The sequence below is a fragment of the Neophocaena asiaeorientalis genome, unplaced genomic scaffold, assembly GCF_003031525.2.
Source record: "Neophocaena asiaeorientalis asiaeorientalis breed wild unplaced genomic scaffold, Neophocaena_asiaeorientalis_V1.1 scaffold36, whole genome shotgun sequence".
NCBI classification, from domain to species: domain Eukaryota; kingdom Metazoa; phylum Chordata; class Mammalia; order Artiodactyla; family Phocoenidae; genus Neophocaena; species Neophocaena asiaeorientalis.
Genome location: NW_020174149.1, coordinates 2,156,297 through 2,178,622, shown reverse-complemented (window position 1 = coordinate 2,178,622; position 22,326 = coordinate 2,156,297). Strand labels below are relative to the sequence as shown.

Genomic DNA, 22,326 nt, shown 5'->3' with positions numbered 1-22,326 from the left:
CAGAAAAGGAACCCATCAACAAAACGAAAAGCCAGCCTTCTGAATGGGAGAAAATATTTGCAAATCATGTATCTGATAAGGGATTAATATCCAAAATATATAAAGAACTCATACAATGCAATAGCAAAAAACCAAAATAAAACAAAACACAAAAAATAACAAAAAACTCCACAAAACAAACAAAAATAAAACTCCACAAATAATCCAATTAAAAATGGGCAGAGGAACTAAACAGACATTTTTGCAAAGAAGACATACTTTTTTTGGCTCTGTGAATGAAACCTTAATAATGTATAGCAGAAACTGGACAGACGTATTCTTATATGAAAACAAAGGTTTCCTATATTACATCTTATTTATATTTGCATACTGAAGAGGTAAAGTGTCTAAATGGCTATTTTATAGTTCTTTCTAATAAAATGTACAAAAACAAACAGAAGTAGTGAGAATGTCTTTTGGGGGCCTTGATGGTGACATAAGAATGGGCTTGGACTTGATTTGTGAATCCAAAATCCAGAGGTGCAGGTAGCCTTATGAATCAGGGTTAGCCTCAGGGGGTCAAAAACTATGGCTTTAGTTTCTCTCCAAACCTGTAACTCCTAACTCTTGGTGTGGCGGGGCTGGAGTGGAAGCTTCCCCCCAAACTGCTGCAGCCCCATGTTCATTGCAGCATATTCACACTATCCAAGATGTGGAAACAACTGAAATGTCCATCAACAAATGAATGGATAAAGGAATAGTGGTGTGTGTATATATATTGGGTTGGCCAAAAAGTTCGTTCAGTTAGGGAATACGTTGTTCAATAAAGTTCTTCATGAAAATGAAATTATTATTCAGCCATAAGAAAGAAGGAAATCCTGCTACTTGTGGCAACATGGATGGACCTGAAGACATTATAAGTAAAATAAGTCAGAGAAAGACATACTGCATATCACTTATATGTGGAATAAAAAAAAAGTAAAACTTATAGAAATAGAGAGTAGAAACATGGGTACCAGAGGCTGGGAATGGGGGAAACAGAGGTTGGTAAAAGCATGCCAACTTTCAGCTATAAGACGAATAATATCTGAGATCTAATGTAAAAAATGGTGACTACAGTTGATAAAAACGGTATTAAATAGAGATTTGCTAAGCATAGAACTTAAATGTTCTCATCAAAAAAAAAGAGAAATATGCGAGGTGAGAAATGTGTTAATGAACTAGCTAGTGGGAATCAAATGAAAGAAGAAAAAACAGCAAAATTCCCACAAATATGTAGATATATATATGAAATAGGAAAGATGTTGCCCGAAATGCACTACCTTCCAAGAGATTCAAAGGAGATTGTGTCCCTATAGGATGGGATGCTGTGTTTTGAAGTGCTACTGAGACAAGCTTATTCCCACTCCTCTGCCCCCATAACACATTGCTTGGGAAACTGTAGCTTAGTGCCAGAGGAATCTTCTCACTTACCTTGCCTCTTAGGAGGTCCATTCTGTCCCAGGGAGATGGAATGGTTTAAAGGCATGTATTTATTACATTTAAAAAACGCGCAAACCCTGTGAACCAAGCAATTTCTTGTTTTGGTATCTGCCTTAGAGAAATGCTCACAACACATGCGCAGGGAGGCATTGTTCATAACAGCAATATATTTAAATTTAAAAATTGTGGGGTATACTTAGAGAAGCAGAATAGTTACAAAACCTGTAAAATTAATTTTCCCAACTGAGAGAACTGGGGTAAGGATTTGGGTCCATAATGCAGGGAATGAAGGTAAAGGGCTTTTCCAGGCCCTTGGGTTCTAGTTTTATTTTACTGTAACTATTACGGAAACTTCTGCATCAAGGTCTAAAGTGCACTATTGAAATTTCGTAGTCCTTATTCAGGCTTCAGTTGCATGTCATATATAGAATTCCTAAGGGTCTCATTAGTTGAAGATTTGGGGGAAATTTTTTGAAGTGACAATAAGCTTAGTGAGATGTGGTTACTGAAATATGATAGATTTTTCTCTTAGGCAAGAATTTAGGATAACAGAAAAAAGAGTCCCTCTCTACTGTTTGCTTGGGAAACCATGTCTAAGTTGTATTTAATTCTGGATAACACAATTGGGCTGGGACACTGACACACCGGAGAGTATTTTCAAATCACCATGATGGTGCATGGACTTGAAACCATGTCAATAGAGGCAGAGACTAAAAAAAAAATTCTTCCAGGGAAGGAGGAAAACATCTCTGTACTGTACAAAACGGTATTCACTCAATATATCTGACAGCAGTTGCCTCATACCCGTGTCCTTCACTGTTGTGTCCCTTGCTCTTGTCAACTGCCATGCACATAGTAGGTGCTCAAACAATGTTTGTTGAATGATTAACTTACCACGTACTCTTGAGGGCATGATTGCCTGGTAATAATTTAAATTAACTACTAAATCTGCAGGAAACATTATTACAGTTCTTTGGCGACGCAGTGCCTGAATCCCGGCTCCCGCGTCGGCGCATTCGGGCATGCTTGGTGCCCGGAGGCCTTGCCATGGATGACCTTTCTTTCTTTCGACCTTTTCCGCCCTCCCGTGTCCAGTTTGTAAATGACCCTGTGCTCACGAGGTCGCGACAGTCCGCGCCGTCTTGGAGATGAGCGGGAAGTGGAGAGAGAACTACATTTCCCAGCTGACTCTCGTGCGCGCGCCCCTGCCCGCGCACGGAGGAAAGTGCACCCGGCGCTCGCTCCCCGCCGAGCTCTCGTCGCCCTCCGGAACCTCTGCCAGGGGATGAGGTGGGTGGCGCTAGAAACCACTTAGCTACAGCCAACCGCCCAATGCAGCACTCGCTCGCTCCCCCCGCCAGCGGAAGCGCCCGCGGAGCACAATGCAGCACTGAGGCAGCGCCGCGGTGGAGGCTGCAGCGCCGCGGTCGCCGCAACACCGGCAGGGGCTGGGAGGGGGCGGCCCAGGCGAGCCGGGGCTGCGGGGCGCGGGACCCGGACGCGGCTGCCCGGGCATGAGGAGCTGAGCGTCTCGGGCGAGGAGGGCTGACGGCTGCACCATGCAGGCGGCGGCGGCTGTATCCGTGCCCTTCTTGCTGCTCTGCGCCCTGGGGACCTGTCCCCCGGCGGGCTGCGGCCGGGCAGGTAAGTTCGCCGCCCTCTGTGGCTCCAGGACGTACCATTTTCCGGGCATCTTTGCAGCCCTCAAGCGCATTTGTAAAGAGGCATCTCCATTTCCCGAGTGCGCAGGGAGATTTTTTTGTTTTTTTAGAAGGGTGGAGAGAAGTGAAGCAAAAATACGGTGTGGATGCATTAGAAGCTTTAGGTCAAATGCCTGTTTTTCTTCTGAAGTAAAAGAGGAATACGGAGGATGGGAGAGGGGTGCTCTGCTTCTGGGCCCCGATCCTGGATGCTCTCAGATTAGCTGGTCCAAGGCTCTGCGTCTTGTGTCTCTGCATCCTTACCAGATGGGGTCCGGGAGGGAGGGGGAGGTGGGATCTTCATAAGGGAGACGTTGGACCGCAGGATGGACGATTGTGGGTCAGGGTAATTATTTTCGCCTTTTCTCCCCAATTCCTCCTTCCCCCTTTCCTGCCTGGAGGAGACGCCTCGTTGACGGAGCTGGAGAGGAGGGAAGAAAACCGCTTCTTGGAGCGCCAGAGCATCGTGCCACTCCGGCTCATCTACAGCTCGGGCGAAGACGAAACTGGGCACGACGCGCTCGATACGCGGGTGCGGGGCGACCCCGGCGGCGGGCAGGTGAGAGGCGTGGTGCTGGGGGTGGTCCTCCGCGCGGCCCGGCCCACCCCGACCCCGCGTTTGCTCTCCGTTGCCCTGGAGATGCAATGTCTTGGGTGAAACCAGTGCAATTCTAATGCGAGTCATGCGTGGCGCTCCCTGTGCAAAAAAGAAGAGAAAGGGGCAACAAACCCCAAAAGAGCCACAGGCCGGGGGCTTTGCTGGAGAGGAGTCTGTGCGGGTTGCCTCCAGTTGTGTGGCAACCTGAGCGAAAGGGCAGAGACCCTCTCACCTCTGCCAGGCAAAAGCCATGCATAGGCAAGAAGGGATATAATATTTGAGCAGGATTTGCATCATCATTATTGTTGTTGTGGTGGTTTTAATTTTCAAAGAGAAGACTTTATGTGATTTAAGCCAAGATTGGTACTGTAGGAAAATTGGAAAAACAAGCCTAGACATCCCTAACTAAACTCAAACCTTAAAATTAAGCTGAACTGCAACGTTCTCAGCTCACTCAATTTGTGGACATCAGAGATGTACCCATTCACCTCCACCTTCCAGAAAAGGTGTCCGGCTCCCCCCTTTCTTCATTGGTAACAGTCCTGTGGGTGTAATTAGGGCCCTGTTGCTTATTGGGCATTTATAAAGTATGTTTTTAAATAAAAATCTAACTGCCGTTTACCCATATTTAGGTCAATATCACACATCCACAGATATACTTGAAAATTATTTTGAATTTACTGGTTAATTTAAGGAAATATTTGGGGGCTATGTAAGCATTTTTTGTATTTACATGTATCAACCTGGCAACCAGTTCACCCACCTGTAAGTACATATTAAGGTAGAACTTGTTCATGTAGTTGAAAATTTTGCACACTTCACTGAAGCAAAGGCAGGCTGAACATTTTCACATGTATAAATATATTCTTAATACTTTAAGATGTATCTTGATGTTGTGATACTCAGTAATTTATCTGTAAGTGTAAAATAAGTAAAAATAGAAAAATACTACTTAAATCTGTATTTGTAGCCAAGTACTTAGTACTGTTAACATTTTAACGAGATAGAAATTAATTTAAAGGGCTATAGTAATATCCATTAGTTACATTAATATAGTAGAAAATCTAATATGCCAAGCATTAATGAAGAATCCCATCATTTGAATTGTTTGGTAAATACCTATTTTATTTATTTTTTATTTGAATTTTATTTACTTATTTGAATTAATGTTTGAATTAGCCTTTTCCATTTTGACTTTTTTCCATAGTAAGACTGAAAAAGCATAGGACACTGTCTTATTTTTCAATACATTAGAATTATTTCTGTAGAGGAATATTCTCATGCTCAGTTACAACTTTTGATTATAAAAAATTTCAAACACACACACAAAAGTAGACAGACTATTATAATGGACTCCCAGCTTCAACCATTAGCATCTCATAGCCAATCTCGTTTTATCTACATCCTACCTATTTTTTCTCCCTTTCTGTATTATTTTGAAGCAAATCATATCATTTCAGTTATAAAATTTCACTATGCACCTCTAAAAGATGAAGATTTTTTAGAAAATGTAACCATGATATTGTCATAGCTAATATGTATTAAATATATAAATGTGTTAAATATATGTAAATATATAAAATAGATATATAAATATTATATGTATATTTAAGTTTGTTTGATCCGGGACCCAGATAATGTCTATAAACTGCAATTAGGTTTTTTTTTAAAGTCTCTTTAATGCATGGTTTCCCCCTCCATTTCCTTGCTTTTTTCCATGCAATTTATTCATTGAAGATGTGGGGTCTTTTATCCAGTAGACTCTTTCACAATCTGAATTTTTACTGATATAGACAGTGCTTTAAAACAAGTCAGAAGGAGTTTCTCAGAGAGGAAGAAAGTAGAGATGCAGAAAATGCTGCAGGATTGCACCTCTAAACTCTGGAGTCTCTGTCTCATGCTGGTGATGTCTTTAGGTACCCTCTGCCCTTCTCTGTGTTGGTAAAGACCACCACTCTTGGACAACAGGCACTGGTCAGTCCTCCTTTTTCTCCCCATTTCTGAAATACCACTTCTGTAGATTTTTTGGTTCCTAGGCCTCTCTACTTGGGGCAGAAGATACTTGGGGCCTGTGCAGCTTCTTCTACTTCCTATAAGAATAAACCTCACTATTGAGAAGAATGACTCTGGCTTTTGGTGAGGTGTGAATGAATCGGTAGGATTTAGGTTAAACAGTGTGAGTAGATTATTCATTCAAGTCAGAAATGACAGTGAAGATCCTGTCTTATCATCAAAGTAATTATGACAAGCAATTATCTCACATGGTGAGGTATACATAGTGCATCTGGTTGGATGCCTGGATCACCTGGGAGCTGTAGCAGTTTACCATGCTCCTCAACTACAGTTAGTGATTACTGACTAGTAGGACTGAATCTGGCAGTTAGAGTTGTAAAGACTTAGTTGTCATAAGCCAACACTTCCTACAGTTAGGAAACTAAGGAGTGGTCCTGCAATTTGTCATTTCTTGTTTCGTTGAGAGCTGTCATTGAACCCCAAAACATAAGTTAATTCTGTATGGACCTTGTTATTTCTTTGATGATTAAAATAGACATAATTTATACTCATAAATATGTTTAGCAACTTCCTTTCTACTTCAGAAAAAAAATTAGGATGTTTTTCTATCAGCTCACAAAGGTATATATTGATTTGTTTATTTGTTTATTAAAAAGACATTTATATACTTGAGCTCATACTGTGTACCAATTTTTTGCAAGACCCTGGGGATTAAGAGATAAAAGACCCAGTTCTAGCCTTTAAGGAATTTACAGACAGGTAGGAAGATGGATGAGTGGATAGGCAATTACACTCTGTACTTGTGTGTGATTTTCTGGAGGTGATCACAGAGAGCTGTGGAAGAGAGAAGACAGTGCTTAACACACATGAGCAGTCAGGGCTCTCAGAGAGAGGTGTTACCTGAGCTGTGTTTTGAGGGTGAGTAGGAAGTGGCCAAATTAAAGGGAAGGGGTGGGCATATCAAACAGAAGGGGCAGGAGGTACATGGGCATGTGACATCAAGACACATTTTAAACTGCAAATAGTTAGGATTTAAGGGACAGATGAAACAAAACAGGAAACCAGAAAATAGATGCTGCAGCACCTTCATGACTTGCTGAGGAATTTGGACTTGTCCTGAAAGCGATTCAAGGATTTCAGTAAGGAGAGTTACTGACCAGATTCATGTTGTCGTGGAATAACCCTAATTGTTAGAAATGAATAATCTTTTTGTTTTGCTGCATTGGGTCTTCGTTGTTGTGCGTGTGCTTTCTCTAGTTGCGGCAAGCGGGGGCTACTCTTCATTGCGGTGCATGGGCTTCTCATTGTGGTGGCTTCTCATTGCAGAGCACAGGCTATAGGCGTGTGGGCTTCAGTAGTTGTGGCACGCGGGCTCAGTAGTTGTGGCTTGCGGGCTCTAGAGCACAGGCTTAGTAGTTGTGGCGCGGGTGCTTAGTTGCTCCACGGCATGTGGGATCTTCCCAGACCAGGGATCGAACCCATGTCCCCTGAATTGGCAGGCAGATTCTTAACCACTGTGCCACCAGGGAAGTCCTAGAAATGAATTATCTTAATTTCAAAGGCTGAGTGAAAGTGGTTGTTCACGTTAATTCATTGTTAAATGCCAATTCACATACTCATTAAGCTTGTAAGAACTTAGTTACTAAGTATACTGAGCTGCTTAGTATAAATGAGTTAATATTTATAAAGCACTTAGAACAGTGCTGCATATTCTGTAAGCACTATATGAGTTTTTGTTAAATAACATTAACTCCCCCAGGCTGCTTGAGCACTGTTTAGAAATTTTATGACATTGCCTTAATGCAAAATGGTGCCCTAATTACCTGAATTTAACACATTCCCAGAAGTTACAAATTACTCGAATTTACGTAAGTGGCATCTTAACAGTTGTAGAGATGGAAGAAATGTTATAAGTCATCTAATCTCGTTCAAGAAGCACTTCTCACCAGGTAAGATAGAGCCATTAACCTAGAGTAAGGAAACCAGCAATGTTTTACTTAATGTTTCAGAAAGCTCACAAGAACTGTGATGGTATAAGACACCTTAATTTTACTTTTAATGTGTCCTTACTTCAGTTTTCATCACTAAATGGAACTGCACAGTTATATTTTTGGAAAAAATTTTAATATTTTCTGTGGAAATACTGGCAGTTTGATTGGTGTGAAATAATCATTCTGTTTGTATGAGTCCATATTGTAAAAGATTTCTGTACTATCTGGCCAGTTACTTGAACGCATACTTTATTTTTATCCTGAATCAGATGATCAGCCCATACTGAAAGCTTATTGTGCCATGAAGGTCTAGAAATGGTAGTCAAAGAAATTATATTTGATTGTGGGTAACCTTGTTGTCCTAAAGATCGTCTGCCTAGTCTGAAGTAATTTCAGCCCTGTAAAATAGCACTCAGAACTAGACTATTCAAAGTATTTCAGTCTTCCTTTCCTCTGGCTTGAAATGTTTTGTGCTGAAAAAATTGTATGTTGCCGATAATAGGATAAAATATATTTTTAATTGGACACCCGTGTGGGCAAGATATCACCTACTGAGTCCTACTGTTGGTTTGATACTGATGATCACATAATTTCTGTTTCTAAGGATGAGCACCTTAATGGTTACTCCTTCTTTGCTAGCCAGGCATGATAGTTTTACTGTAGCATCAGAGGTTATTTGGTGGTTTACTTTGCTGTGTGGTCACCCCATACATTTTCAATAATTTGTTTTGCAGCCAGTAATTGCTTTTCTCTACAAGTAGCAGAATTTCTTTTTGTCAGAAGTCTTTATTGCCGGTGAATAGAGGGGGTACTTAGTTTTCTATCTCATTCCCTGGAAAGTGTTGTAAGCTTCTCAAGTAGTCAAGTGCCAAGAACATAGATCTACCATTTATTATAGTTTTGATAATCAGTAGTGAATGGGGAAATGCAAGATGGTCGCAGGATGGCAAGCAGTAGCTGTGCTCCATTCGTTTTTAAAATAATTAATTAATTAATTTTTGGCTGCGTTGGGTCTTCGTTGCTGTGCGCAGGCTTTTCTCTAGTTGCGGCGAGCGGGGGCTGCTCTTTGTTGCAGTGCGTGGGCTTCTCATCGCGGTGGCTTTTGTTGCAGAGCATGGGCTCTAGGCGGGGGGCTTCAGTAGTTGTGGCACACAGGCTCAGTAGTTGTGGTTCACGGGCTCTAGAGCGCAGGCTCAGTAGTTGTTGTGCATGGGCTTAGTTGCTCTGCAGCCTGTAGGATCTTCCTGGACCAGGGCTTGAACCCATGTCCCCTGCTTCAGCAGGCAGATTCTTAACCACTGTGCCACCAGGGAAGTGCCTGTGCTCTGTTCTTATGAATATAATTATCCATATGCCTAAGCATGGATGAGCTGTACTTAAAATTGGGTTGTTTCACTTGGGAGCACTGAGTCAGCTTAACCATAAGTTGTCTGCAGTACTGCTTCCCTGGCGGAAAAGGACTCCTAGGAATTACAGCTTTAGAAGTATTTTGCAAGGATAGCACAAACATCTTCTTTTTTCCTTAATGTGCATTTGTTAAACCTAAGTAGCTCAATATTGATAAAGTTTGCCACCAATCAAAACTTTGTTCCACTGACATAAATAGGAAGGAGACATTTCCCAGCACATTTTTATTCTCCTGTCAACCTTCTCTTACAGTTAAATAGTTAAAGGAAAATAAAATTTAGAATTGTAGTTTTCCTTACATCTTGCTTTTAGTCTATGAGATCCCAATTTGTATATATTTCTTTTGGGCATCTTTGAAATTCTGCCCAGTGGTTTTACCATGCATTCCGTGCACAGAAGAATCTTGTCTTTCATTGCTTCTTTACAGCTACACATGGAAAACTATGAATGACTCTAAAAGCTTATGGGATGATACAAATTGTCCTTAAGTTTTATTGCTTTCCTCTTATTTCAAAGAATGCCAAGTGTTCTATCATTTTTAATGATTAAAGCCCCTTCTAAAAGTACATGGAGGGAGGTCTGCTTTCTTGTCATATAGGGTTAGTAGTACTCTATAACTCCAGTGGGGCCCAGATATTGCCACATTTGTCATTGAGGATTATGCATAAGCCCCAAAGGGAAAAAGGATGTTATTAAAAAGAGTGGGGGAGGGCAGAAGAAGAGGAAGAGACCTTGAGGAGAATGGCAAGAAGAAGGAAGGAAAGAGAAAACCAGGAAAAGAGAAATACTTATAATAGTGTTAGCATGTTATAGTATACACTAAAATATTTAATAATATTTAATAAACGGTAACTCATGTGGTTACTTTTTATGTGCTGAACAGTTTTCTGAGTACTTTTGATCTGTACAGTCTCATTACATCCTCACAAGAATCACGTGACAGGTAATATTTAGCTGCAAAATCACAAAGCTGGTAGGTAGCAGAGAGGGTATTTGAACCCAGACACTTCAGCTCCACTGCACTGCCTATGTGCTGAAGCACTAGGCTAACCTAGCCTTAGCACAGGAGGTCACCAACATTTCCTTAGATATCTTTCAATGGCACTGGGGGTAAAAGATGTCTTACATCTGTCCCATTGGAACTATATATTTCTTGCAGCACTTGAAAATGTTTTTAAAAGTTGTATAGTAGTGAAGAAGCTTGCGGAACACAGTAGGAATGCTTCATTTCTACTACCTTGAGAATGAGAATGGAATATATAAAGATATTTAACATTTAAAAGGTTAGAAACACCTCTCAAAGGATGTGTGTTTTGTTTTGGAACTGCATGTGAACATTGATTGTTATAATCTTTCTTCGTAAATCAAAGATTTCAGGATCCAGTTGTCAGTACCAAAATTATACATGCTCTTCTTCTGCTTTAAGTTTCATAAAGCAGAAACATGAAATGTTAAAAAGGAATCCATGTTTGCGTATCCTTCTCCAAATGAAAAGATACAAAATATCTTTTGTGTCTTCATAGAACAAGTAGCTCTAGAGTCCCAGATGTCAAAGCATTCAGGTCAAAGACATATGTAATAATAATAACCAAAATGATAGCTTCTGTGAACATCTAGCTGGATGTGTTTACTTTGGTAATAAAAGAATTAGAAAGCAAATATTGAGGGAAAGAGTTGAAAATAAGAATTAATACTTACTGAATATTTACCATGTGTTAGACACTGTGCTGAGCGATTTACATGTGTTATCTCGCATTATGGGGTAGATATTATTATACCCATTTTATAGATGAGGAAACTGAGGCTTAAGGAAGCTAATTAACCAGCCCAAGGTCATACAACTGACAAGTAGTAGAATTGGGTTAAGAGTTCTCAAAGAAAATGTTAGAGATCCACATAAAATAAGCCTCTTGTAATCTTTCTTATTTAACATGTGGTTACTGTGTCATCTATGTATTGGAACAGACCTAACATTTCTCTGAAACTCTTGGCCCTGCCCTGGTCTCCTCCCTCACTAGCTTCATTCAGGGGTGAATTGATGTCCTGTTTCACACTTGTTATATGTCTTCATTTCTAGAAATGGGTATAATTTCTACCTCTACCTCAGATATTCTTTTAACCACATGGAAATATCTGAATCTTCTAAATGGCAGCAGAGAACATCTGCACTCTGAATACTTGTTGGAGTTTAATCTGCCAGAAATTCACTTAACAGAAACTATTTATGGAGAATTATCATCTATTCCTCCATAGTGCATTCTGGGGTGGGAGTATTTTAAAAAGTCTCTCCGGGGATTCCAGTTTGTACCCAGGGTCTAGGAACTCTTTGTATTCTCAAGGTTTAAGATATTTTTTCTTAAATCTCCTTGGATTTCAGTTAGTCACAAGGGAGTTTGGTATCTGAATTGGTATCAGTTTTCTCAGTCACTTCCCTGACCTCTTCAATCACCTTCCAGGCTTTTCTAAAGGATATTTTGAAGGACATTGTAAGAAATATTCCTGAGAAACCAGTTACATTATTCATTGAAGTCTTGGAGAACATTACACATGGTGTCTCAGCATGACCAAGAGGAGAGATCTATCTTGTAACTGTGTTTCCTTCCTTGACTTGGATGCCAAAAGTTTCAAGGCGAATTGTGTCCTCCTCCAAAGCGGAAGTCCCAGCATAAGTTTTCATAGCAGCTTCATTACTAGCTCATTGTCCTGTTCCTTCTCATCATCCCTATTTCAATGCAAAAGTCATCTGAAATCTCTCTCAACTAGTGATAATTTATCAATCTGGGAAGTCATAACTGTGCACGTTTTCAAGCGCACGTTAGACTAAATTAATATTAGGCTTAAAAAAAAGTGATCTCAACAGGTTTTCTCTGTCCACTTTTCTAAAGTATTCCCGTTCCACTCCCCTCCTTGTCACCATTAGTCTTTTTTCTTCCTAGCACTTGACATTCTTTTTTTTTTTTTTTTACGAACCCGTGTCACCTGCATCGGCAGGCGGACTCTCAACCACTGCGCCACCAGGGAAGCCCCTGACATTCTTTTTAACGATTGACTTGTTTATTGTCCTTCTTTCAGTATGCCATCACTGGACGGTAAACTACATGAGAATAGTGATCGTGTCTGTTCCGTCACCACACATCTCCACTGCACAGAGTTGGTGCTTAATAAATATTTATTGAATTAAAGAGTTTTCCGTCTCCCCTGGGTTCCTCATCTACTTAAAAATTTTATTTTATCTTGTAATTGTCCACATAAAACAAGCTGAAATCTTTTTTGGAATAAGGTTGGGCTCCATATGAATAAATGCATGAATAATTTTAGTCTTTTCAAATATTGAATTTACAACCCCTTTGATAATTACAATTATTTGACACAGAAATGGAGTTCAATATGCTGTATTTTAAAAAATATGAAAACATCATATAGAAAAACTGATTTTAAACTTCTAGGTGTCCTTTACTTTTTTTTTTGCGGTACACGGGCTTCTCACTGTTGTGGCCTCTCCCTTTGCGGAGCACAGGCTCTGGACGTGCAGGCTCAGCGGCCAGGGCTCACGGGCCCAGCCGCTCCGCGGCATGTGGGATCCTCCCGGACCGGGGCACAAACCCGCGTCCCCTGCATCGGCAGGCGGACTCTCAGCCACTGCACCACCAGGGAAGCCCAGTGTCCTTTACTTTTTGATTTTACCTTCTGAGTTGCTTTTAAGACAGAAATCTGTTTTCCCTAGAGCAGAGTATTATATGTAACTTGAGTTTGAAGATAAAATTTTAAATGTTGTACCATGATTCAGAAATATCAGCAGTTCTAAAGCTAGACAGAGAAAGAGTAAGGAGCTTTAATCCTTCCCTCCCCCTGCCCCATCCTGTCTCACAATCTATTTGTTGTTTGTATTGAAACGATGTTTCAGAATCATATTCATCTGTAAGGATAAATCAACATTTTTATTCTCCTTTTTAAAAATCAATTTTGTATGAGGGGATTTTAGCACTTAGCAGTAGTTGCCCTTTTGCTGCATTTTTTTTTTTTTTTTTTTGTCCCAAGTAAGGAACATTAGATGAGTCTTTGAAGATGGGAAATCGATGATACTTCCCTGAAGCTAGACCTCAAGAGCTCACATTTTGCAAGTCGTTTTAAAATTTTCTACCCAAGGCAGTAGAACCGGTTGACAGTTTTCTTCGACCTCTTATTCTGTTTGGCACTGAATCATGCCTCTAGCTGGTCAATTTCTATTCTTATGTATTTTTTTTTTAATTTGCCTTTTAAGCAAGGCTCTTTGGGAGAAATTGCCTTCATTTCCTCCTCTAGTGAGGTGAGGATTTTGGGGTCAGGCTGGTACACACCAGTTGCTACTCCTGGTCAGAGCTCAAGCTTTGCTCTCAGTGGTTTCTCTTTTTTTGGATTAGATAGCAGGATGCTGCACAGAGAGCTGCCACTTCATAGACCTGGTGTCCATGAATTCCCTGGTGGATTTTTAATGCCTTTGGACTATCCTGTCAGGAGTCTGGCCTGGAACCTAGCTGTGGATCCATAGCAGTCAAGGTTATGCAGGGTAGTATTAACCTAGGGTAGGCTGGAGTCGTAGCAGTTTGCAGAAGAGTAATCTTGGGTCATCAGGCCATGGGGCAGGAGCAGGCTATGGGTAAAAGGGTAGTGGAAGGCGAGGGTCAGGGAAGTAAAAAAAAAAAAAATCAGGTCTGGAGAGGGTCCACTGGGTCCACTGTGCCAGCTCAGTCCAGTATCCTCCTGGCTCAACTAGAGAGAGTAACCTGAAAAATTCTGAGAAACTTTCTGAGTTTTTGATCTCAGCCCATTGAGGTTTCAGGGATTGGCTCCACTCTTGACTCAGGTCTCGTGTTTTTAAAGAGAACCGTGTGTGTTTTAGCCAGACTCGCTCTAATGGCCCTTGGGATTGTTTCCACGCCCTCAGGAGCTTTAAGTGTTTGGTTCAGAGGGAGGGACCACTTTCTCCTCCTTCTGCCCCCCTACTCCTGTCCCACTCCCTCTTCCTCCACTTCATTCTCTTCTCTGCCTCCTCTTCCTCCTCTTCTTCTCCTCCTTCCTATTCTTCTTCTTTATTCCTTATTTTCCCTCCTTCCTTCCTCCCCCAAGATCATATTCTTTCTTCACTGGTCTTGTCTAAGGCTCTGCAGGCTAGTGGGAGGGGGCTTTCAGGGGCCCGCTGTTTTCCCCACTAACGTAGTTCAGATTGCAGACTGTGCCTGCCCTGGATCAGGAGATGACACTTACATAAAGATTGATTTCCTAACTCATGTGACAGCTGATGCTCTGAAAAATCACACTTAGCTTGTGCAAAATGGGCAACAAGCTCATTTTACATGGCATGTGGTACGTGTTTAAAAAAAAATGTATGTTAATAATGGAAGAGTGTTTGTAAGTGGGAGTTTGGAAAATTTGTTCTTATTGAGATGGATAATTTTGGTGTCAGTGTCCATTTGTTATAAATAGTGGGTTATTTTCAAGATTAGTTTGGTATCACCTGCAGTTTAGCAATAGTTAGGAGTACTTTGATGTGCTTTTCAAGAAAACTTTAGGGAAGTGTTTAAGAAGAAGAATGGGAAATTTTTTTTTACAGATACATTAACAAATTTACCATTGTGTTAAGTAATCAAGCCATCATTTCTTAGAAAGAGTTTTATTGACTATGATAGAAACTTAAACACCTTTGAAGGTAATGGAAGTTTTGATGCAGGACAGGAAAATCGTTCTTATGTGTTACAAAAGTATACAGCTTGTTTAGCTATAAATAGCACATTGCTTTTTTTCAAACTAATTTCCTCATAAAAGTACCTGAAAGCTTGGACAGATTGATTGATAAGAAGGTGGGCAAAATTCAAGTTGTGTTCATTGCTATCACCAAAGGTGAAGCCATTTCTGACTGGATGAGTGACTAGAGACGAGGCTATTTCACCATGGTGTGTAGCAACTTTTGTTGGTCCTCAGCATCCTCCAGGGTAAAAAGAGGTGCTGAGATACTATGAATTTTTCATTTAATTTAATTTCTGAGGTAAGTTTAGCATGATGTCCTTATAGTTCTTAATGATCTTGCATGGACAATGTTCTCTCATAATTAATGAAGGGAAGGTACTATTCATTCATAACTTAACCAATTTAATATGAAATCTACTTGAGGTCATTGACTAATGAGTTTTTTAGGACTTTTTTAAAATGTTCTGATTATGAAATCCTGAAGTTTGCAGTTGTCCCAGGGTGACGGGGTAAGAATTATTTCATTTTAATTTAGGGAAAAACATGGTGTGAGGGCATAAATAAAAAAATACACATTTTTATTTCTTCCCAGCGTTGAGCTCAGAGCCTTGTACATAGCAAGTGCTCAAAAAGCAAATGAGAACTGGATGACATCATTGATGCCATGACTTAGAGAGCCCTGTTCCGTTCTTATGCCTCTAGACCCCTGTTGTTATATCAGGTTTTCCCTGGTCGATTATTTTTTTTCTTTTCTCTCATCTCTTTCTTTTCTCTTTTCTCAGTTCAGGCTCTGTCACGTTCCTGTTGCCTCTTTCCATTTATCGTTTTCCTGTGAACATAGCCTTGCTCTGTTCACTTTCCCTATGACCCTTGGTTTATTTTGTATTTTTTCCCCTACTCTCTTTCTGTCAAATGCCTCTTTTTCTCTTAGCAACTAAAGTAAAGACAAGTCTCTGAAAGGTTATTTATATTCAGTGTTGGGAACCATCCCTGTTGCCTGTTGCTAGACTGACTTATTTTGGGATTTGCAAAATGTGTTATAGTTCAACAAGCTTCCCACTCTACTACTTACCTTTAAACCTGTTTTTAATGTGGTTTTTCTTTTTCATTTGTTGTTTCTTTTATTCCCCTTAAATTGTCCCTCATTCATTCCCTTCTTTGGGTGTGGATTGCAGTGAGTTTCACTTCTGCTCTTTGCTGTTGGAATAGTTGCCTTCCGAAAATCATTCTCCTTGTTCTCTCTGCTCATAATCCCCTGGACTTAAACTCTGAGTTATGTGTCTGGTCCATCCTGCACAATTTCTGAGCGTGTCACTTCTCAGAGTCTTCCAGAGGGGTCCATTGCTCCATTGCTGCAGGATTCAGACTCAGCATTGAGCAATGACGAGGCACTTTTACAGGTATACTAATAGTTCAACTTGCCTCACAGGCTTGGCATAAAATTATTCCTGCTCGTGTGTGTGTGTTGGTGCAGGGGTATTGGTGCACTGATCGTTTGGGTGGGTTAATAGAAGGTGCCCCCATGAGATGGACCCTAATGTTGGGCTGGAGCTTTGTCATTCGTTTTCACCATTATTTGTTCACTGCTTAACACTCTGCCTGAGGGATAGGTGGTACTCAGCCAATATTTATGGTCCGCCTTTGTTTCAATTTTCAATCTCAAAGATGCAGAAAAAGTGTTCTGTGACCATTTATGTTCTTCTGATGTATTTCCAACCATCACAGTATTTCTTTCCTCCGGATTGTTAAAATCTTTTGTTGGGATGGGTTTGAGAGGAGCACGGGCCTCCTTCCACATTTATACCTTATCCCTGACCTCTTTCTTCCCCTTCCCTTGGCGTACATTCTTTTTTTATTATTATTAAAAAAAATTTTTTTTTCCCTCCGCGTACATTCTTGCCGGCCTGACAGAGCCACCCTATCTATATAGAACGCCCAGGTTCTGTGAGGATCCCATCACAGTGAGCACCTGAACTGCAGTAGCTGTCCCCCTTGCTTCACGTGTGAGGCAGGGCCATGAGGATAGGAGAGAGAAGACTGGAGAAAGCAGTGGGAACTTGGACGATGATTGGCAGACTGATATTCTACCATCTAAAGCCACCTTGCTATCTCCCGGCTGCTTTAATCACTGTGACAAAATCATTCATGTCAGTTTCTAGCCCTGTCTCTCCCAACACAAATAAATCCAAGCTATTTAACCTTTGTGTGTGACTTTATTCATCAGACTTTGCCATTTGCTGCCTGGAGCTGCATTTTCTTTAAGACAATGATGTCTGTCTTCTGGGAAAGTGACATATAGTATTTCTGATAGTTCTGAACTCGTATGACATATTTAGCTAAGGAGTTTTTCTGATATTTGTTCGTGGAGTTTTGATTTTTTTTTTGAACCAGGGACAGCATCCTCTTTTTCTCCCTGTAACTAAGCCTCCAATACTTTCTTGTCTAATATTTTGTTTTATTTTTATTTTTTTCTCAATCTTTACCTCCCTATTGTGGACTAACAAGTTAATATAAAATATTTACTTTCTGGAACTTCCCTGGCCATCCAGTGGTTAAGACTCCGCACTTCCACTGCAGGGGGCACGGGTTCAATCCCAGGTTGGGGAACCAAGATCCCACATGCCAAGTGGCAAAAAACAAACAAACAAAACTCCAGGGAATTATGCTGAGTAAAAAATATTTGCTTCCTTTATTTCTTAGGTGGTAGATACTACTCTTATAGAACTATTACTCTATGAAACCTCCATGCTCTAAAAGATATGCACATTTGATTTAAATCAGAAAACACACTACTTGAGAATAGCCACTTTGGTATAAGCAGAGACCCTAGAGAGGGATGGCCCTCTGAGCTGTTTTCAAGCATTAATATCTTAGTGTGAATGAAGGATTGATCTGAAAGTAGGTTTATGATGAGAAAAGAAAGTAAGGGCTTGTGTCAGGAAGGGGGTCCCATGTCAAAATGTTAAGATTAAGTAACTGGCCCACAAAAATGAACTCTTTAACATGACTTCAGCTGATTTAGTATAATCTCAGGAACAAAATAATTCATATTTTCATTATATATAGTTATAAGGCCACTATTGAAGTATAATTTGCATACCATAGAATTCACCCATTTAACATTAGTGTACAATTCAAAGTTTATTAGTATATTCAAGCAATTGTGCAAGCATCACCATAGTCAGTTTTAAACATTTTCCTCACCTTAAAAAGAAATCCCATACACATTCCCCAGACTCTCTCCCGCCCTGCCTAGCTGCACCCCCAGCCCTGGGCAACCACTAATCTACTTTCTGTCTTTATAGCTTTGCCTATTCTAGACATTTCATAAAATGGAATCATAGACTATCTGGTCTTTTGTGACTAGCTTTTGTTACTTAGCATAATGATTTCAAGGTTTATCCATGTTGTAGCATGCGTTTTTACCTCATTCCTTTTTTAAAAAAAGTTATTTTATTTATTTATTTTTGTCTGCGTTGGGTCTTCGTTGCTGTGCCCAGGCTTTCTCTAGTTGTGGCGAGTGGGGGCTACTCTTTGTTGTGGTGTGTGGGCTTCTCATTGTAGTGGCTTCTCTTTGTTGTGGAGCGCAGGCTCTAGGCATGTGGGCTTCAGTAGTTGTGGCATGCGGTCTCAGTAGTTGTGGCTCGCAGGCTCTAGAATGCCGGCTCAGTAGTTGAGGCGCAGGGGCTCAGTTGCTCCGCGGCATGTGGGAATCTTCCTGGACCAGGGCTCGAACCTGTGTCCCCTGCGTTGGCAGGCAGATTCTTAACCACTGTACCACCACGGAAGTCCCCTCATTCCTTTTTATTGATGAATAACATCCGTTATTTATCCATTCACTTTGATGGAGATTTGGGTTGTTTCCACTTTGGGGGAATCACGCATAATACTGCTATGAATGTTTGTGTTAAAGTTTTCGTATGAACAAGTGAAAACACACACATACACCAAAGATCAAAACAAGTGTGTTGTGAAACAATACTTATCCTTGAAGCATGCAGTGTATGCTTTTCATTCTACTCTGTTCTTTGACATTTTCTAAAAAATCCTGGCATGGTTCATTAAAGTGATCTCAGAGCCTTCTAATGGGTCATGATCTGATCCACAGTTTAAAAAACTGTCCTACAGGATTCCTTACAGGGGAGCCTAGCAGTACCTGTGAGGCAGCTCTGGCTAAGGTTTTAAAGATTGAGTCATGTGCCTCCTGGCAGCTTCCAGCTGTTAATTTTTGTTTCTTATAGTTTTCTTGGCAACAGTATTAAAGACATCTCTGTGGCTGTGTTATTCACCCCTGAGCTGTTATGTGTGGCATCAGTGAAATCAAGCACGTGAAGGTGCATATGAAAATTTCTTCAAGACAACTTTTGTTACTTTTAAAAAGTTTATGTTTTGAAATAGTTTAAATATACCAAAAAGTACATAGAATAATGTGACAGACTTTGATTTTCAGTCTCTTATCTTGATACAGGTAAAGTAATTGAATTCATTCCTTTTTATTGCTGTCTGGCTTACCATTTTATAAACCTACCCTCATCTATGTATTTATTTTCCTATCAGTGGCATTTATAGATTGACCCTGTTTTGCTTTTTTTTTTTTTGCGGTACGTGGGCCTCTCACTGTTGTGGCCTCTCCCGTTGCAGAGCACAGGCTCCGGACGCGCAGGCTCAGTGGCTATGGCTCACGGGCCTAGCCGCTCCCCGGCATGTGGGATCTTCCCAGACCGGGGCACGAACCCGTGTCCCCTGCATCGGCAGGCGGACTCTCAACCACTGTACCACCAGGGAAGCCCGACCCTGATTTTTTGATGTTATAAGCAGTGTATGCCATTAATGCGTACATGTGCGTGTGTTTCTGTGGGGCATATATTTAGAAGTGAAATTGTTGATTCTTAGGGTTTGTCCCTTCTCAACTTCTCCACATATTGACAAATCACACAACGATATACCAATTTATACTCCACCCATGGTGCATGAGAATTTCTGTGTATCCCCATCTTTATCATCATTTGGAATCATAAGACTTTAAAATTTCTAACAATATTATGGCTGTGAAATAGTGTCTGATTACTTTGCTTTCCATTTCCCTGATGACTAATGAGGTAGAGCACCTTTGGTAATCTGTATTTCTTCCTTTGAATGGCCTAGTTATATACTTTCCCCATTTCTCAAGTGTCTTTTTCTTATTGATTTACAGGCATTTTAAGTATGTTATGGATTCTCTCCTATTGTTTATCTCTGTTGCAAATACTTTAAAAATTGTGGCTTATCTATTCATTCTCATGGTATCTTTTGTTGTAACAGATTAAAAAAAATTTTCTTGGTGTTATCCATATCGATTCTTTTCTACATGATTGTGTTTCTGTATTACTATACTACTGCCAAATCTACTATAGTTTTAGAATAAGTCTTCATTTTTAGTAAAACAACTCCCTGATATATAGTTTTCTTCTAAGAAAGTATTGTAGGATGGTGATTAAGAGTTTAAGAACTTGGAATTAGAGTGCATGGATTCAAAGCCCACCTTTGCCACTAACTGCACTTAATTTCTCTAATCCTGAGTTTTTACACCAATAAAATAGGAATAAGAATAGCGCCCAGCTTATATGTTGTGAGGATTAAGGAGCTAAAATGCATAAAGTTTGTAGCTGAGCATTTGGTCTATGGTAAGGGCTCCGTACATGTTAGCTCTTTTTTTTGTTGTCGTTTTTTTAGCTCCCATAATGATTATATCTTGGTATAAAACTGTTTGCCCAGTTTCTTGTGTACACAGATCACTAGATTTCTTCGATTGTTTTCACAAGAGCTGTGATTTGCATCAAATGTTTCAGGAGGGTAGAACAATTTGGACCCTCGTTCTAATTCTGGGTGCCAGCTTTGGTCTCACTGCATTTTTTCCAGGAATTTAACAAACCAAGTTAATCTTGGTTTGTTAACCCCCAATATAATATTTGTTCAAACATCAGGTGGGATTTTTTTTTTTAATTAAATGAGTAACAATGCAGCCCCATTACTTTGGGGTGGGAAGCATCTCTGCCTTAGTTGAGCCCTCAATAGTCTGTATCCTCATAGGGCTGCTCCCAGCTGGGAAGTGAGGAAAGGAAGGGAGGGCACAACATGAAGAGATTAACGGGCAGTGAGATAAAGGTTGGACTCGTAGTTCCCAAACTAGGCTGAGTGTTGGAAGCTATATTTTTAATTTTAGTAGAGGATAGGATGCTCCATTTAATAGCTTGTTTTATTTTATTTAAAAAAAACATGTTCAAAAGACAAAAATCGGGCTTCCCTGGTGGCGCAGTGGTTGAGAGTCTGCCTGCTGATGTAGGGGACACGGGTTCGTGCCCCGGTCCGGGAAGATCCCACATGTCGTGGAGCAGCTGGGCCCATGAGCCATGGCCGCTGGGCCTGTGCATCCGGAGCCTGTGCTCCGCAATGGGAGAGGCCACAACAGTGATAGGCCCGCGTACCACCAAAAAAAAAAAGACAAAAATCTAAGAACTTCAAAAGACAAAAATCTAAGGGAACAGACAGTTGAGGAAGAAGGGCTCCCAGAATTTTACAAAAGGTAGCAGTTATTATAACAAAGACCATTCCTCTTCTGCATTTGAATTATATTTATGACCACAATCTTTAATTTTTAATATAGTTTTTTAATAACAGCTTTATTGAAATATAATTCACGTACCATAAAATTCATCCTTTTAAAGCATACGATCAGTGGTTTTTAATATAGCTTTTAAAGAAACTTTTAGTCATCCTCAGTTCTCAGTTTTCCCTTTCTCTTTTGGCTCTCTACTTTTGTCATTCTATTGTTTTTGGTCCCGTTGTAAACCAGTCATGATAATCAGTTCCTTTGCTCAGCTTCTTGCTAAGCCGACGCAGCCCAGCATTAGATGTGGCCTTCAGCTCCATGGAAGAACTTCCATTTTCTTGTAGTGGATTCCCATATTTAATAAATATTTTAACACTTAATCAATCAACCATGTGTTCCTGAATTTCCAACAGTTTTCAACAGTCTTTCCAAAATCTGTTATTCCAAAGTTAATTGTTTGTGTTATTTCTTTCTCAAGAAATAATTGGGTTAGAAGAAGCCCATATGCTTTTCTTTTAGCATCATATGCTCACTGCAGAAAGTGTTCAGCAAGAGCAGCTCCAAGTGCAGATATTATTGTTGCTGGTGGTGGTAGTGGTGTGTGTGTGTGTGTGTGTGTGTGTGTGTGTCTGTCTGTCTGTCTGGAGAGTCTTCGTGGAATAGCCCATCTCCATAGGGCCATTGAGTCTGTTTTAGTTCTCACATTTCGCTCAATGAGAGAAAAAGCTACACTTGTCTCTGCACCTTCTGGCCCTTGTGCAGTTGGGTATTTTAGTTATGTTTGAGCTATTAATCATGCCTTTTTATAGCTCCTGTTCTCTGCAGCGTGTTTTCACTAGAACT

General features: G+C 40.4%; 1 protein-coding gene across 3 annotated transcripts in view; it reads left to right on the top strand.

Moving 5' to 3' along the window:
- Nucleotides 1–2,884: 2,884 nt before the first annotated feature.
- ADAM22 (ADAM metallopeptidase domain 22) overlaps nt 2,885–22,326 on the top strand; it is a 232,614-nt gene continuing 213,172 nt past the window's right edge. For all 3 annotated transcript variants that reach the window (XM_024755073.1, XM_024755072.1, XM_024755071.1), the window contains exons 1-2: nt 2,885–3,105; nt 3,563–3,720. In XM_024755073.1, coding sequence (XP_024610841.1) covers nt 3,021–3,105; nt 3,563–3,720 — 243 coding nt within the window. In that variant the 5' untranslated portion in view covers nt 2,885–3,020. The remainder of the gene's footprint in view (nt 3,106–3,562; nt 3,721–22,326) is intronic.